Genomic DNA, 19,118 nt, shown 5'->3' with positions numbered 1-19,118 from the left:
CGACGCTTATAGAATTCCTCACCAGCCCGCATTTCAGGATAGGCTGATCTATTTTGGTTTGACCCCATTGTGAATCGAATTAAGTAAAAGGTGCTGAAAATAGGTTCCGGGAAAAATTGGTGCTATTCTGTAGAGGGATGAGATATGAGTGCCCTTTACAGGGAAAGCACCTAGCGAGGATGTGTACCTCATTTTTGATGTAAAGATTTACATGAACTGAAACCTATATAAATTCTGGTGCACAAAAAGAGTACAAGTCCTTGGAATTCTGAAACATTGAGTGCATCTTTTTTGAATGCCTCTAACCCTCAAATTAGAGAATGACATGGAGACAAATATTTCCCCATCCCCGTCCAGGCACCTGGGCCCATCAGAGTCTTAGGCATCCCAGTACATCCCAGGGAGCAACAGGAAGCAGCCTTTAGGATGAGCCTTAGACACCTGAGCCAATCAGGGCCTTAGGCCCCTCCTAGTGCATCCCAGGGATGAATCTAGGGATATATTTGTGGAATTATATTATTTTACATAGAGAACTCAAAAGTGCAAGTTCAGATTTGCAGAAGAATAAAATCAGAACTGGCTCAACCTGTCCTGATTTAAAATTAAAAAAGGAGTTTCTGTTATGGACTTATGAAGAATTTGGTGTACCTAAGTCAGTTGGACAAATTGAATCCACTGACGGTAACCAGAGGTCCATGCATCATTAAAGCATTATTAACTGCTAAATTTTAAGTGATAAGAAGATTATACATTTGTGAGTAGTGATATTTTTATAAAAATAATTGGCTACCAGTAGCCACAAGAATACATTTCAAGTTAAGTATGTTGGCTTTAAAATCTCTTGTTGGAAATGCCCCACAATATTTGGTCAAGTTTTTTCCACCTTTGAATAGAATATCTTTACACAGACAGCTACTGTATTAAGATTTTGCTCAGTGAAATTGGTTAAATCTGTTATGTCTTTATCCTCTGCACTGACCAATCACGTAATATCTATTTGGAATTCATTTCCTTCATTAGTTTGTTCTCTATCGGATTACTTAACTTTTCGTAAGCAGTTTAAGACATTCTTGCTTAAGAAATTTGTGGGTTGATTTGTGAAATAGGGGATGTTAGTTGAAGATTACAAAACATGGGCTTTCTCCTTTATTTCTCTCGATGCTTGATCAGTGTTTGTCATTAGGATTAATGTCTAGTTGTTGGAAACATCCCTTTGTAAAGCCGATTTTAAAATCAGCTTCAGCCGATGTGACTTCCACAAAATTATAGACTAATTGCAGTTCTACCATTTGCTGCAAAAATAATTGAAAGGATGATTTTATCTAATTTGTAGAGCGCCTTCAGGTGCTCTACCCCCCACCCCCACCCCACCCTCATCAAGTAAGTTTTCAGCCAGGTCAAAGCACTGAAACTATTATGTCTTTTTTGTAAGGAATCTGTTGCTTTGGTAACATCTTTAGATTTAGGGCTCCTTTTACAAAGGTGCGTTAGGGCCTTAACGCACGCTAAATTGCCACGTGCGCTAACCACTACCGCCTCCTCTTGAGCAGGCGGTAGTTTTTTGGGTAGCACGCACTATAGCGTGCTAATCCGGTGTGTGCACTAATAACGCTAGCTTACCTTTGTAAAAGAAGCCCTTAGTGTCTGCTTTTGACCTGGTCAGTCATTTTCTTTGGGGGGATTGGCTTTACTCTATTGGTCTGAGGGGACAAGTCTAGAAGTGTTTTTGTCTTTTTTGAAAGATCATTCTTTTTTGGTGGGTTTTCAGGGTTCTTCATCAGATACTTTAAATCTATATCCCCTCATTCTCCACTGTTTAATATTTTTTGAGCCCTTTTCTTGCCTTAATATGAAGTTTGAGAGTTCATGTATTTTGTTACACCAATGACATTTGTGTTTACAATTGCCCCTAGTGCATCAGATCTGTTGTAGCTGGAGGACTGTTTGAATGTTATTTCCACCTGGTTATCAACTCAAGGGTTGGTCCTGAATATGGAGAAAACTACAATCTGTTGGATCACAGGTCAGATGGATCACCCACTATTAGTGCCTTTGTTTGCAGGAAAGTTGATTTCTGTAGTATCTAGTTTTTGTTATTTAGGGGTTGTTTTTTTTACTCTAATTTAACTTTTATTGTTCAGATCTCTGCAGTACTGAGAAATCTTTTTTTTAGTCTTCAACAGATATGTTCTTTAGGAATTTACTAGAAAATTCAACCCTCCACACCGTGCTTTATTTGCTACTGATTGCACGACTTGATTATGGTAATCTAGTCTTTTGCATTTACAAATTATCCAGAATAAGGCTATAAGATTGTTGGGGGATGTGGGTAAATATGAGTATCTTTTATAGATCCCGTTTTAAAGTTCTAGTGCTTTTTTACTGGTCAGCCTTTGTATTTGTGAAATTTAATTGCCCCTTATATTCCTAAAAGAGTTTTATGTTTGAGCCAAGATAACCAAATGAGTATACCTTCAGTTTCCAGTGCATACATGAGCCAATGCCTTTGCTTGGATAGCTCTAACTTTATGGAATAATTTGCCCAGTTGCATTTGAGATTTTGTTGAAGACTTTTTATTTTGGGTTGGCTTTCAATATGCTTTCTAGTTGGGATTCGTGAATTCATTAGCCCACGTGATATGGCATAATTTGTAAACAGTGTATTATGATTTTTTTTAATGTATGAGTGGTTTTCTCTTGGATGAATGAGGAAGGCTTTTGTATTGATTTATTTTTTTTAGTTCTTTAGCTTTTATTAATTATTTTTCAATATAAATGTGCACCGCCTGAATCCTAGCAGGCTAGGAGGTATATTAAGTTCTTTCAATAAACTATAAACTGTATTATATACAATTCCCAGAAAATTGTTCTAGCTTCTGATTGTTGTGATCCACATAGAACTTGATTGGCTTATGTGGAATATACTCTACAGTAAGCTCAACATGTAATGTAATAGATGAAATTATAGCACACATAGGGTCAGATTCAGTAAATCACACCCAAAATTAGGCACTGGAAATAATCGGTGCTAAACGCTAGTCAATAAAGGGCATGTGTCCTTTATTGAATAGGAGTTAATGTTGATTCCCATACCTAACATTTGATGTCAGACTAGGGTTGCCAGATTTTCCAATTGGAAAATCCAGACCTTTAGACTCCCCCTGCCCAGTTCCACCCATTCCCGCCCTGTAATGCCCTAATCCCGCCCCCAGTTCCATCCTAGCCCCACCCCCACTGCCTGCTCTTGTGAGGCAGGGAGGAAGTCTGCGCATGCGCGGACTTCCTCCCTGTCCGACGCGATTTGAGGAGGCTTTTCAAAACCTGGACATGTCTGGGGAAATCCGGACATTTGGTAACCCTACGTCAGACTTACACTAGCTGAAAACAGGTGTAAGTCTGATGCCCAACTTAGGCGTGGCAATGGCAATATTCTGCAACAGTGCATTAAACTGTAGGGAACACCCCCTGACCACGCCCCCTTTTCAGTTGTGCGCGATAAAATGTAGACACAGTTCTTTAGAGAATCACACTCGGGCAGTTGTGCTTGCAACTTCAATTTAGTGCCCATTAATAGTTGCATGCGCAATTCCTGATCACACACAAATTAGGATGCCCAAATCTGGGAGATAGCTTAAATATGCTTTTATTTTAATTATTTGTAGGTGTAATGAGCACATAATTGTTAGTACTGTACATACCTTATAGAACTGTGTTGTGCTTTACTAATTTTGTAAACTGACCTTGGTACGGTGCAATTCTTTTTATGTTAAACCCCTTATCCTATATAATAAAACTCTAGAGCGCACATGCTGGGGACAGACAGGTTTGCTCTGGGTAGAACACAGAAGGGACCATGGAGAGACAGGGAGAGGGAAAGGGGACTACTTTGGGGGAGGGGTGTGCTAGGGACAGACAGTTTTGCACTGGGGGAAGACAGAAGGGGCCATGGAGAGACAGTTAGGGAGAGGGAAAGGGGGCTGCTTTGGGGGGAGGGATGTGCTGGAGGCAGACAGCTTTGCTCGGGGGGGGGACAGAAGGACACAGACAGCGGCCAAGGAGAGAGAGATAAAGAAACACAGACAGACAGACACACATATATTCTAGCACCCGTTAATGTAACGGGCTTAACGACTAGTAGATCAATATAAAAGTCGTCTTTTCCTTATAATGACCGGGATAGCCATCCAGATGATCACCCGAAATTGGAAGAAATGTGATCTTTTAAATTTTTTGTTCTGGTGGGCAAGTCTTTGCTCTAGTTATAGATTTGAAAGAATAAATGCTGAAAACTTAGGACATGGTAATATATTTAAATTAATATGGGGCCCATTGGCATCTTATGTTACCTCGTTGTAATTGTTTGTTGACTGTGAATCATTTTTTTCTTTACTATGGTACATATCCAGGGCAGGGAGGGAGAGGGATTCTTTAGGTCATAAATTGATTTTTGAATATTTATAATTGGGATGGGTGTGCAGATATCATTATTCAGAATAGATAGGATCTTTATAATAATATATGTTTGTGTTATATGGACTGATACTTGTTTGGGTGGATGGGTGGGGGGGAGGGAGAAAATGGATGATTATGAACATGAGCAAGATGAACGTGCTTCTATTGTATTACTATGAGTTCCACTGGTTGTATTGCACTGTTGTAGTTTTGAAAATTAATAAAGAATTTTAAAAAAAATTATTGCTATCAGAAAATATGTTTTTGAAGGTAACAAGATCACAGGATTTTTCTTGCACAAGAATTATTCTACTGTTTATTTTTGTTTGATCAAGAGCAGTGAATTATAGAAAAGACTGATGTTAGATTTACGTAATATGAGCCATATTCACCTTTTCTCCTCTGTGGCTTGGCTGCATTTTTCTTTAACAATTCATCAGGCTCATCCTCATCGAAGGACACTTCATTTCCATTCATTGTGGTCTGCAACTCTTTTGGCTGCATGGACAGATAATCATTGGGGTTGGACATCTTTGCACCCAGAAATGGCTCATAGTTCAGAACTACAACAGAGAAGAACAAGACAACTGAAAACCGATTCTAAGATGTGGAGATGTTACTGGATATTGCATTTTGGAGATAATTTTACAAGTGTCATAAACAGAAACATTTCTCCTGGGTATACCAGATGTGCACAAATATAGAGCTCCTTTTACGAAGCTGCGTTAGCGGTTTAACGCGCGTAATAGCGTGCACTAATTTGCCGTCCGTGCTAGCCGCTACCGCCTCCTCTTGAACAGGCGGTAGTTTTTCAGCTAGCGCGGGGGTTAGCGCGCTAAAATGTTGCGTGTGATAAAGCCGCTAACGCAGCTTCATAAAAGGAGAATATTTAGCTTTGATAAGTTTTGGTAATGAGCAGTATTTTGGAAAGGATATACAAAACAGAATTGAGATGTCCATGAAGACAGAAGAAATTCTAAATGGATAAGGAGACCCTGGTAAGAGAGTTCAGAGAAGATAGATGAAAACAGAAACCAGAGATTTGAACTAACATGATTAAAAAAAAAAAAATAAAAAGTAGAAAATGGAATTTTATTTTTATTATTTATCAATTGGGATGTACATCTGCCAAAACTGCTGTTAGACATGGCTGGGGCCCATAAGGAAATGTTCAATCTGACTCCAGCATAGCAGTGGTACATCTCCAGCCTGGGGATGGGCTGGTATCTCTTCACTATTGCTGCAGTTCTGTTTATGATGTTATGATTATAGCTAGGTTTTGTTTTGAACCAAAAGAGATGAAGTACAGTTATTTGGAAATCTTCCTGTTTTCTTGGATTCATAATCCTGAGGTGCTGGTTGTACATGTATGAGTGGAATATACAAGTACAAAACCACATATGCATAAGATGTGTGTATATCCTGTCAGACAGAAAAATATAAGCAAATGGAAAGGAGGTATGTCCTGGCTGATCCTTTCAAGTATATTTTATTCTGTGTTTCAGAACAGCAATACAAGTATACCCCAGCACTTCTACCTGCTGGCATTTATGCATGCTTATGATAATGCTTCACTAACTTATTTTTTTAGACCTGGTATTCTGAAGAATACTTGTAGCTGGTGATTTCAGAGCTGAACCAACCATAAAGCAAAACTAGGTGATCTCCTAGGACAATAGCTTCTTGGAGGCAGCAAAGAGCAGCCATAATGAAAGAAAAGTAATAGATCCTGACAGTAAAACAAACTCAAAGAACCATTAGCATAGGATTGTTGAGTTTAATTATCAAAATCTTAGGGGGGGGAGGTGCAGCAGGCTAGAGGCTTGAAAGTTAATTGAAGGGCGTGTAATGCTGAAGGTTTGTCTAGGAAAAGAACAGAGAAGAACCAGGCTCCACATTCAGGAATAGCAATAGAACACAGTGGAGTTGACAATAACCAAGTTGAGTTCAAAAGAATTTTACTGAATATCCTATTTTCAGGAAGACTCGACACAGGCCAATGTTTCGTCTAAATGGCCTTCATCAGGAGTCTACAAAATATCAACATTAAAAACATATTACAAGTAGACCAAACGAATAGATAATATAATAAAGCATATACTACATATGAAATAATATAGGCCCTCTTTTACTAAACAGTGGTAGAGGTTTCTATCGCAGCCTGGAGCACTAAGGACCAGATTCTGTAACTGGGTGTCCAAAATGATAGTCACCTAAAGTTAGGTGCCTATCTCTTGTCAATCACACTAAAGCGCCTAACTTAAAACTTAAGCACCTACAATGTAGGCCAGGATTTTAAAATCCTACATTATAGGCACCTAATTATTTTAGAGAATCACGCCTAGTGGTGCCTAAGTCCTTCTCTGCCCCTAAACACAAGGAATCTTCATTCCTCTTCTCAGCATTTATTAACTGTACCATCATTTCGACAAATGTTCCTGGAAGCTAACCACGATTCAAGCTTCTTAGTGATGGCCCTGAGCCTTTGGAACTCGTTACCATTTTACCTGAGATCGGAAAAATCTCTTAAATTCTTCAAGTCACAGCTGAAGGCTTATTATTTCAGAAAGGCTCTTGACTGTGAATCCCTACAGACGCTTCCGATTCCGGAATACACAAAACAAAAAAAAACTTTATCCCCTTAACCTCTTGTGTTTTTCCTTTGTTTTATTAATTTCCCTTTTCCCTTATAAATATTGTCACTCATCTCTTCCCTGAATATCCTTTTGTCCCAGTTTGTCCCAGTATCGGTCTTTCCCTGTCTGTTGGTTGTTTTTTTTTACATCTTGTACCCATTGTTTTTAACTTTGTTAACCGCCTTCATTTGACTACAATTGTTAAGAAATGCGGTATATCAAGTAAACTAATTGTAACTGTATAGATGCCTACCACCCAATTTGTTTTTATTTACTAATTAAGTTGGGCACCTAACTTAGGGCTCCTTTTACTAAGCTGCGATAGCGGTTTTAGTGCGTGCACTAGACGCTAACGCCAGCATTGAGCTGGCGTTAGTTCTAGCCACGTAGCGTGGGTTTAGCGCACGCTAAAATTCTGCGCGTGTGAAAAAAGCTATTGCAGCTTAGTAAAAGGAGCCCTTAGGCGCCTATTTAGTTAGGCGCCTATCTTGCACCTATCTTTAGGCATCTTTTATAGAATTTCCCTGTAAATGCTCTGATACTGCTACAACTTAGGTGCACTTAGGCACCATTTACAGAATCTGGCTCTTACTGGCCTTTACAGAATACTAACATAATTGGGAATGTATGCACATATATATTTAGCCACAAGCACTTATGCTAGCCAGAGTCAATGTACCTGCTCTTGCCTAAATTCTAGAAATATGTATACAAGGGTAGATATTCAAAGCAATTTAACTGTGCAAAAATGGTGTAGGGCTAGGTAAGTCGCCTGTTCAGAGATAACTGGTTATTTTCAGCAGCACTTAATTGATAACTGGTTATTTTCAGCAGCACTTAACTGGTTATTTTGAAGTTGCTCCAAGGGCAGGATCAGCACTTATTGGCCAAGGTAACAAATAAATAGAGCCACAAAAAAAAAAAATCAGTCTTATTTTATACTGAATATCACACTTAACTGGCAGTTAAGTGGCTTTAGCTCAATGGTTCCCAACCCTGTCTAAGAGGTCCACCAGGCCAATCGGATTTTCAGGATAGCCCTAATAAATATGCATGAGAGAGATTTGCATACAATGGAAGTGACAGGCATGCAAACCTGCTCCATGCATATTCATTAGGGTTATCCTGAAAACCCGATTGGCATGGTGGTCCTCCAGGACAGGGTTGGGAACCACTGCTTTAGCTGGCTCTACAAACTCAGAAATTCAACACTGAAGCTTGGACATGGCCCACCAGTGAATTTCCAGGCACCGCTGGCTGAATAACAGACCTGTAATTAATAGTATTCTGTAACTTATGTAATTCACCCCACCAATACTTTATTTATTTTTAAAATTCCTATGCTACATATACCTATGCAGAGTACAAAGAAACATACATAATCTCATCAATATAAAACATCAATAACCCCCTCCTTTACAAAGCCGCGCTAGCGTTTTTAGCGCCAGCTGCCGCGGTAACAGCTCCGATGCTCATATAATTCCTATGAGCGTCCAAGCTGTTACCGCTGCGGCTGGTGCTAAAAACACTAGGGTGGCTTTGTAAAGGAAGGCGGAAGATTCACTGCATTTAAAAGGTCTGCGCAAGCAAATGCCCAGCCACTCCTATGTGAATGCCTCCCTGCAAACTACACATTATTAAAGCTATGCATGACATCAAAGAATATCACATAGCCTGATCTGCAGTATTCACACACATATGCACACACATACATGTGCACATAGTGAATATGCCAGCATTCTGGTCATTCTCAATGCCTAGAAGGTAAATTTACATTTGATGCATTGGGAATTTTGTGATAAAACTATTGAATCTCCCTCACATTGATCTGACACAGTGTTCTGCTCATTTAACATTTTTATGTTTAAGTTTATTCAATCACTTGCTCTTCCGCATTTTCTGAAACAGAGCAAAGCAGTTTACAATAATTAAAACAAGAAAAAGAAAGGAGCTACAAATTAAAATACCAACTGACGAAGTCAGTAAAGAAAGGAGGAAATTTAAAAGAACTACTAATAGTTGTGGTCTAGGCCCATAAACTGCTCAGACACCAGACCCCTCAAGATTATAGATAGAACGGAAATAAGCCTTTAGATAACATTTAAATTGGGTGAATGATGCTGAAATGTTGAAGCCTTTCTTATAGAACAGAATTACCTCCTATATGAGGTGATACAGATGTTTAAATACTTAAAACTGATCTTTTTTAGAGACGGGGAAGTGATAGAACTAGAGGTCATGAGTTGAGGTGGCAGGGTGGGAGACTTAGGAGCAATGTTAGGAAATACTTTTTCACAGAAAGGGTGGTGAATACCTGGAATACCCTCCCATGAGAGGTTGTGAAGATAGAAATGGTAACAGAAATGAAGAATGTGTGTGATAAAGACAGGGGAATAGTATAAAGAGAAAGGTTGGAACCCAATTAAAGCAAAACTTAAATGACCTTGTAACTGGAGTGAGCTTTGATAGCAGCTTCAGAGGTTGGGAAGTAATTCTACGGTCTGTGCCCCAAAACTGGCAAGGAGAGACAGAGATTAAGTATACTAGTGTATAATCATGTGGAACCTGTGCAGTGTGCCTGATTCAACTCTGGCTATCTTGTTGGGCAAACTGGATGGACCATTCCGGTCTTTATCTGTTGACATATAAAAACATAAGAATTGCCGCTGCTGGGTCAGACCAGTGGTCCATCGTGCCCAGCAGTCCGCTCATGCGGCGGCCCCCAGGTCAAAGACCAGTGCTCTAAATGAGTCCAGTCTCACCTGCTCAGATTCACTAAAGATAGCGACTCAATCGCTGTTGGCCGATTCTCTGGCTGATTTGCAAACAGCGATTGATTCACTATTTATTTTGGCCAATCAAGGACTTCCTTAGGCTCCTTCCTAAGGAAGTCCCTGAATGGCTCAGATGCCTCAGGCCCCTCCCAAGGGAGGAACAGGAGCAGAGGAGCAGGAGCAGGAGGTGTCTGATGGCAGGAGGGAGTGGGGCATCCCTCCTGCCATATTTTTCAGTGTGGTGGGGGGAAGCGTCGGGTGGCAGGAGGGAGTGGGCATTCCTCCTTTCATTTGTGGGTCACCGCATGCTGAGGGGTGTGCCTTTGTCGGGGGGGGGCTGGTTTTTTGACAGGTCTGCTTGGGGGGGGTTCTTTTTTTTTTTAATGGGGCAGATATTTTGCGTGTGTAATAGGATCGTGAAAACCAATGCAAAATAGCCAAGCAAATGTTAGTGAATCAATCGCTTGGCTATTTTGCATGGGGTTTTACTAATTTGCATGGCTGGATCGAGGGGAAAAACTCGCAGCGGGCCGTTTTGTGAATTGGGTCAGTTAGCAGCGATCGTTTAGCAATGGTTTAGCGACGATCGCTGACTTTAGTGAATCGGGGCCTTACTACGTTATTATGTTACATGTGAACACACGTAATTGCAGATGAAACTGATTCAGCCAGGAAAACATAAAAGCAATATCTGAGCCACGACATAATCCATATCAAGAGAAACATTTAACACAAACCAGGATATAAAATGGTAGCAAAATTTATTCAGACACGAAATCAGTAAATATATACAATTGATCTGTTTTATTTTTTAAAAAGACTAACCGTGTTAGGAAGTACCGTATTTTCACGCATATAACGCGCGCGTTATACGCGTTTTTACCTACCGCGCATACCCCTCGCGCGCTATACGCGTGAGCGCGGTATACAAAAAATTTTTTTACATAGTTCCCACCCCGCCCGACGCCCGATTCACCCCCCCCAGCAGGACCGCTCGCACCCCCACCCCGAACGACCGCTCGCACGCGCTCCCACCCGCACCCGCATCCACGATCGGAGCAAGAGGGAGCCCAAGCCCTCTTGCCCGGCCGACTCCCCAACTCCCCGACAATATCGGGCCAGGAGGGAGCCCAAACCCTCCTGGCCACGGCGACCCCCTACCCCCACCCCGCACTACATTACGGGCAGGAGGGATCCCAGGCCCTCCTGCCCTCGACGCAAACCCCCCTCCCTCCAATGACCGCCCCCCCCAAGAACCTCCGACCGCCCCCCCAGCCGACCCGCGACCCCCCTGGCCGACCCCCATGACACCCCCACCCCCCTTCCCCGTACCTTTGGTAGTTGGCCGGACAGACGGGAGCCAAACCCGCCTGTCCGGCAGGCAGCCAACGACGGAATGAGGCCGGATTGGCCCATCCGTCCCAAAGCTCCGCCTACTGGTGGGGCCTAAGGCGCGTGGGCCAATCAGAATAGGCCCTGGAGCCTTAGGTCCCACCTGGGGGCGCGGCCTGAGGCACATGGGCCCAACCCGAGAGTCGGGACAATGCACGGAGAGTCGGGGAGGGCGAAAGGAGAGTCGGGGTGGCCAGAGGAGAGTCGGGGCGGGCGAAAGGACAGTCGGGTAGCATGCGCGGTATACCCATGAGCGCGGTATACAAGTTTTTGTACATAAAATCGTGGTTTCTGCGCGCTATACCCGTGTGCGCGTTTTACACGGGTGCGCGTTATCTGCGTGAAAATACGGTAAATAGTCACTTTGCTGCGAGAGAACAATTATCACTGTGCTGTGTGTCACAGCTAGATTTTAAAAAAGTGATCATTCATGATGAGAATAACTTTGATTCAGCATGTAAAGACTGTGCAAAGCAGGAGAATGCAAGCAGATATTTTGAATGTCTTCTATCAATTATCCAATTCTCCCATCATTTTCAAAGACAGGGAAGCTGTAGAACTAGAGGATGTGAAATGAAGCTGCAAGGAAGCAGAACAGTGGTTAAGAACATAAGAACATAAGAATTTGCCTCCGCTGGGTCAGACCAGAGGTCCATCGCGCCCAGCAGTCCGCACCCGCGGCGGCCCATCAGGACCATGACCTGTCATGTTATCTTGATTTAGCCCTATAGCCCCCTTGTTTTCATCTATACTCTTTCCATACTCTTATCTACCCTTATCTGTATCCCTCAATCCCCCTATCCTTCAGGAATCCATCCAATCCCTCTTTGAATCCCTGTAGCGTACTCTGCCCGACCACTTCTTCTGGGAGCGCGTTCCATGTGTCCACAACCCTCTGTGTGAAGAAGAACCTCCTGGCATTTGTTCTAAACTTCTCCCCTTCCAGTTTCTCTGAGTGCCCTCTTGTGCCTGTGGTTCCCTGTAGTTTGAAGAATCTATCCTTGTCTAATTTCTCCATGCCCTTCATGATCTTGAAAGTTTCTATCATGTCCCCCCTAAGCCTCCTCTTTTCCAGGGGACACCCCCCCCCCAGCATGTGGTAACTACAACATTTTAATGCAGCTTAGTAAAAAGGGGGTTGTTCAATATTTTCTGATCTGTATCAAAGCTGTAAAGACTTCTTTACAAGTGAAATTAACAAAACATTTATAGTAATTACTTACATTTACTTAGTTATATAACACTGGGGGTAGTAATAAGCAGAGCATGTGTGGGACTCCCACTTATATGTATAACTTATGGAATACTGTAAGATATGTGCATCCTTGTCACATTTACATGACTGAAGTTACACCTCCTGAGCCAATACTGATATACACTAATATTCTAAATTGAAATCTGGACACCCAGATGCCATTATAGACTATGTTCTCACCATACAGCATCGGGGGTGCCTAAATAGAGCTACCCACTTAAAGAATTGCCTCCATACTGGAACCTAGAGGGAGCCATGGCCTATGGATTAGAGAATGACACGGGAACCGTTTAGCACGGTAAATCGTGGTCACCGCAGTAAATCCACAGTAATGAGGACATTTGCAACTGGTTTACCGCAAGAATGGGGACAAGACCCTTCACTGCCCTGTGGAAGCAGTGAAAAGTCTTGCTCCTGTGGTAAAAAAAAAAACTGCGCCCATGTCAGACTCGGCATCTCCTCCCCAGCTCCTCTTGGGCCTATTTTACCTTCAGGAGCCAGCCATGCCCACGATGAAGACAGAAGGAACCCAAAACCAAAGCCTGAGACCAATGTGATTTGAAGAATAAAATTACCAGACAACAAAAGGTAGAAAAAAAATTTATTTTATGTTTTCTGATTAGAATATTTCAGATTTGAAATATGTATCCTGCTAGAGCTGATATAAGACATAACTGGGGACCGCAAAGCCCAAGCTGTGCTTCTTTATATTACAGCTGGCTTAGGGCTCTCTCTGACCAGAGGGCAGCTGCCCTAGTTGCACTCCCTTAACACTATTCCTGCCATGTGTGACTGAAGTATTCTGTTAGCTTGATTTTTCTATTTAGCATTCTGCAATAATTTGGTTTGTTCAGTTTTCACAAAAGTGGAGGGGACATTTGTGAAAGAAAGGGGAGACAGGGGTTTTTCTGATTCTTGTTCTCTATTATTTGTGTTTATAAAATGACAATTGTACAGAATAGTCTCTTTTTATACTTTAATAAAATAAATTCCATATAAAATCATAACTATTTGAGGCTTGTGCGGGTGGGATTTGACAGTTTGCGGGGTGGGGATGGGGACTGAGCTTGTGGGACGGGGACTGAGCACATGGGGATGAGGCACGGACGGGGACTGAGCTCATGGAACGGGGCAGGGACAGGGACGAGCTAACGGGGACGGAGTGGGAACGGTGATAAATTTTTTTCCCCATGTCATTCTCTACTGTGGACCCTAGCTTAGAACTGACACTGCAAATGAAGGCTCATTGTGCTGTAACCTTAGATGTTGCATTCTGTTCAGCTTGGAACCCAAAGAAGCAGTCTTGTACCTCCATGAGACACAACACTGGTTTATGAAATGTTGTAAACCTGCGCAAATGTCTTCAGGCCCTGAATCAAAATGTGATTTGTATTTAGCTGCCACCAGAGTGTATCATACTTCATATGGTCTGTAGGGCTTTGTAGCTACAGCTATAGAAATAGCCGCAAAATCTGTAATACAGACTTTTTCCCCTTTACTCCCTCCCGTTTCCACACATACATTTTGAACAAGAAACATCTTGTATATATTAATGACTGGGATGCCTAAGGGTAGAAAGTGAGAAATGAATCTGAGTTTTGAACCTCAACGTTATTGCCAGAATATAATATTCTGAGCATAAATCTGAATGTGGCAAATATACTTGCAAACTTGACAATGGAACTTTCTTCTTTTCAAGGTCAAGAGTAAGTAACCTTATTGGGAGGCTGACTTGGCTAAAATTACTATTGAAGTCACCTCTTCAAAGGAAGACATCAGCTTCCACTGAGTTGTAGTGAAATAAATTGCTCATTCCTATGCATAGTACTGATGGATCTGTAAGAGTTTTCTCCTAATGTGCAGTTCAGGGGATCAAATATAGAGCCCGTAAGCTATTTCAGGCCCACTGAGACCCAGATTCTCGAACTGGTGCTGATATCGGCAGCGGGCTTAAAATCAGCCGCCAATCGTGTGTCAGACATAGATCGGCACCAGTTTCAGAATCATACCAACGTGAAAGATCCTGTGCCATAAATGTAGGCCATGGTTTTCCGGGCCTACATTTCTGGCACCTATCTTTGCATGAATTGTGCCTTCTTAGGTGCTTTAGGCTGCCTAATGATACTTCCGGTGTTGGCCATGCCTACTTTGGCTTCCGTCAGCCTAAAGCGCCTATGTAGGCGCAATTCCAACATGAGTACGCACCTCAAATCTCGGTTAAAAATGCCATTTTGATAATGTTTGTGACGGATATATGGATGCCTACCGGCACCTAGAAAATCAGCACCAGTTTGAGAACCTGAGCCTAAGTTCCTTCATCTGATCTGGTAAACACTTCATTATTAAATATTTATGAGGGCTGATTGAAAAGTAATAATGCCTCTGGTTTTCTTTCCAAGAAGTAGATGTGGCAATGCTGAACTGGTTCTTGTGAAATTCATACATCAATGTTTCCGAACCTGCAATTGGACTGCCATAGTCTTCATTGTTTGGTCACAGCAAGAGGAGGAACTTTGTACGTTTCATTATGGCAGATGAGGAAGACGTGTCTGTGAGAGTGTACCAGAGGTGCGATTGAATTTTGTGTTATGCTTGCTGTAACATTTCAAGAGTTTCATTACAGCACTTTCCAAATTTAACAAAAGATTCAATCACACAAACCTCTGGCATACTCTCACAGACACGTCTTCCTCATCTGCCATGACGAAACGTACAAAGTTCTTCCTCTTGCTGTGACCCAACAATGAAGACTACAGCAGTCCAACTGCAGTTTCAGAAACATTGATCTGTGAGCTTCACAAGAACCGACACAGCATTGCCACGTCTACTTCTTGGAAAGAAAATGAGAGGCAGTATCATTATTTTTCAATCAGCTTTCGTATATTCAGAGGAGTGACTTTAGAGTCAGTGAGGACTGTGGACAGCTCCCATAGCAATCAAGTGTCACAGAGAAGGAGGCTGCAGTGAGTAGTGGTTCCTGACGTGTTGACTGTGAGAAGAGAATGAAAATGTTAGCGCAGCTGGTACAGTAATGAATCTGGAAATGGCTTGAATGTTCGCGCTACACTACAAGGCGATCTAGGGGCTTTGAGACTGTGGCTGCACAGGTAACAGCTGCTGGAGACATGCTGCGATGTGTTAACAGTAGCACCCGCTCTAGGACCTCAAAGGTGTTAACACAGGAGCATGGTCCAGCTGTGCTGAAGCCAGGAGCAGCAAAGCAGCAAGCAAAAGCCAGCTGGCAATTGCAGAGGAAATGATTATGGAACAGTTGATGATGCTAGAAGGACTGGGGTCTTGCGAGTCATTTAAAAAGTTAAACTAGCGGGCGCACAAACTATCAAGGGGGGTGAAGGCAGTAGTTGGAAAGCTTATGGGGAGCTCTTATTTTTGATGCCAGTCCTAAAATAAAGGGGCCAGTAATGAGCATGGCATTCACAAAATAATTTGAAACAGCTAATATACAGTATATGACCCTATTGTTCTCAACTCTGTAAGATATAAAATGCAAGACATCTCACAGCAAATCATTCAACTACTAAATAGCAAAAGTGCGGAGCTCACTTCCTATCAAAACTCGCACAACCACAGTAAACATAATGCTTTGCAAAAATCTAAAAACATAGAACATAAGAACATAAGCAGTGCCTCCGCCGGGTCAGACCACAGGTCCATCCTGCCCAGCAGTCCGCTCCCACGGCGGCCCAAACAGGTCACAACCTGTCTGAATCCCCAGAGGGGGTCCCCTTGCCACCCTGGTTTCCCATTTAAGTCCTAGCTTCCCATCGAAGTCCTAACCCTCCAGTCTTGCACATGCACGACCTGGTTGGGTTTCTATACTTATTACTTGGTTAGCTTTCTATACCTGTGATACATCCCAGCACCTCTCTCAGTATCCCACGATCCCTTTATCCCTCAGGAATCCGTCCAATCCCTGTTTGAATCCTTGTACCGTACTCTGCCTGATCACTTCCTCCGGTAGCGCATTCCAAGTGTCCACGACCCTTTGCGAGAAAAAAAACTTCCTTGCATTTGTTTTGAACCTATCTCCCTTCAGTTTCTCCGAATGCCCCCTCGTACCTGTTGTCCCCTTCAGTCTGAAGAATCTGTCCCTATCCACCCTCTCCATGCCCCTCATGATCTTGAAGGTCTCTATCATATCTCCCCTGAGCCTCCTTTTTTCCAGAGAGAAGAGCCCCAGCCTATCTAACCTCTCGGTGTATGGGCAGTGTTCCAGCCCTCTTACCAGTTTGGTTGCTCTCCTTTGGACTCTCTCAAGTACCGCCATGTCCTTCTTGAGGTACGGCGACCAATATTGAACGCAGTATTCCAGATGTGGACGCACCATTGCTCGATACAATGGCATGATGACTTCCCGCGTCCTGGTTGTTATGCCCCTCTTTATGATGCCCAGCATCCTGTTGGCTTTTTTTGAGGCTGCTGCACACTGTGCAGATGGCTTCAGTGATGCATCCACCAGCACACCCAAGTCCCTCTCAAGACCGCTGTCTCCCAACAATGCCCCCCCCAATTTGTAGTTGAACAATGGATTCTTTTTCCCTATATGCATGACCTTACATTTTTCCACGTTAAAGCGCATTTGCCATTTGTTTGCCCAGTCTTCCAGCTTGTCCAGGTCCCTTTGCAGGTCCTCACACTCCTCCCTGGACCTAACTCTGCCGCACAGTTTGGTATCGTCTGCAAATTTTATAACCTCGCACTTTGCCTCCTTTTCTAGGTCATTGATGAATATGTTGAAGAGTAACGGCCCCAGCACCGATCGCTGTGGCACACCGCTCGTGACTCCCCGCCAGTCAGAATATTGGCCCTTTACTCCGACCCTCTGCAGTCTACCCGACAACCAGTGCTTGATCCATCTGTGCACATCCCCTCCCACCCCGTGGTTCCACAGCTTCCTAAGCAGCCTTTCATGTGGCACCTTGTCGAAAGCCTTTTGAAAATCGAGGTAAATGATGCCTATGGGTTCCCCATTGTCCACCCGATTGCTTATTCCCTCAAAGAAGTACAGAAGGTTTGTTAGGCATGACCTTCCCTTACAGAATCCGTGCTGGCTTGTTCTCAGTAGGCCATTTCTCTCGATGTGCTCGCAAATGCCGTCCTTGATCATAGCTTTCACCATTTTCCCTATTATTGAAGTCTGGCTCACCGGCCTGTAGTTCCCGGGGTCACCCCCTCGATCCCTTTTTGAAGATGGGTGTGACATTTGCCAATTTCCAGTCCTCTGGTACCTCTCTAGTTTTCAAGGATAGGTTGCAAACATGTTGGATTGTGCCCGCTATTTCTTGTCTTAGTTCCTTCAGAACCCTTGGGTGGATCCTGTCTGGGCCCGGTGATTTGCCGCATTTTAACCTGTCTATCTGTTTGAGGACATCCTCCTTACTTACCTCTATGTGCTCCAATTTTTCAACCTGTTCCCCACTCATGAGCTCCTCTGAGTCCGGTATATTAGATGTGTCTTCTCTCGTGAAAACCGACGAGAAGAACGTGTTCAACCTCTCAGCTACCTCTTTATCCTCCTTAATCACTCCCTTCCTATCCCCATCGTCCAACGGCCCCACCTCCTCTCTCGCTGGTCGCTTCCCCTTAACGTAACTGAAGAATGCCTTGAAGTTTTTCGCCTCCCTGGCCAGCCCCTCTTCGTATTTCCCTTTTGCTTTTCTAACCTCCCGGTGGCATTCCTTTTGGCATTTCCTGTGCGCCTGGTGATTTTCCTCCGTTGGGTCCTTTTTCCATCTCCGGAAGGATACTTTTTTGTCATTTATTGCCCTCTTTACTTCTGTTGACATCCAAACCGGGTCCTTTGACCGCTTGTTCTTGCAGCCTTTCCTGAAACTGGGGACGTACATTCTTTGTGCTTCCTGCAGGGTGTCCCTGAATAGGGTCCAGGCGCTTTCTACAGTCTCCATCCTAAAGATGTTTCTGAGCTTCCTCCCCACCATTTTCCTCATAGCAACATAGTTCCCTTTACTGAAGTTGAGCGCAGTTGTTGCGCTCAACTTCAGTAAAGGGAACTATGTTGCTATGAGGAAAATGGTGGTGAGGAAGCTCAGAAACATCTTTTTAGGAAATTCCTACCAAGGATCCAAAGAGACTCAGACTAATAATACAAGTCACCCATAACAAAAACAATGTTAATTGGTCAGCTGCTATTATTATTACTGGTCAGAAAAGGCTTTTCAACATTATGGAATCGAAGAATCATCAGGAAGTACTTCAATGCAACCTCATTCCGCTTACTGGTACAATACTGCATTCTAAGCTTACTCGACTACTGTAAAATCATTTATCTGGGGTCTTCCAAAATAAACATCCAAAGACTCCGAATCATCCAAAATTCAGCAATCCGATTGATCTTTGGATTATAAAAATGGGAACACATAACTCCCTACTACCAAAAACTCCACTGGATGCCCCTGGAAGCAAGAGTGCTATTCAAATTTGCCTGTCTCTGTTTCAAATCCACTCTTGGTTCGGCCCCCACGTACTTGTTTCCCCATTTTAACTTAGATTGCCCATCCAGACCCACACACAGAGTACATCTGTTCAACCATCCAACACTAAAGACCTGCCGTTACAAAAGATACCTGA

General features: G+C 43.0%; 1 protein-coding gene across 4 annotated transcripts in view; it reads right to left on the bottom strand.

Annotated features, from left to right (window-relative positions):
* Nucleotides 1-19,118, bottom strand: part of ELF4 (E74 like ETS transcription factor 4) — a 228,603-nt gene that overhangs the window by 31,585 nt on the left and 177,900 nt on the right. For all 4 annotated transcript variants that reach the window (XM_033943935.1, XM_033943936.1, XM_033943937.1 and 1 more), the window contains exon 5: nt 4,845-5,015. In XM_033943935.1, the coding sequence (XP_033799826.1) occupies nt 4,845-5,015 (171 nt within the window). The remainder of the gene's footprint in view (nt 1-4,844; nt 5,016-19,118) is intronic.

The sequence above is a fragment of the Geotrypetes seraphini genome, chromosome 5 (assembly GCF_902459505.1).
Source record: "Geotrypetes seraphini chromosome 5, aGeoSer1.1, whole genome shotgun sequence".
Lineage (NCBI taxonomy): Eukaryota > Metazoa > Chordata > Amphibia > Gymnophiona > Dermophiidae > Geotrypetes > Geotrypetes seraphini.
This window is presented reverse-complemented; position numbering and strand designations above follow the sequence as displayed.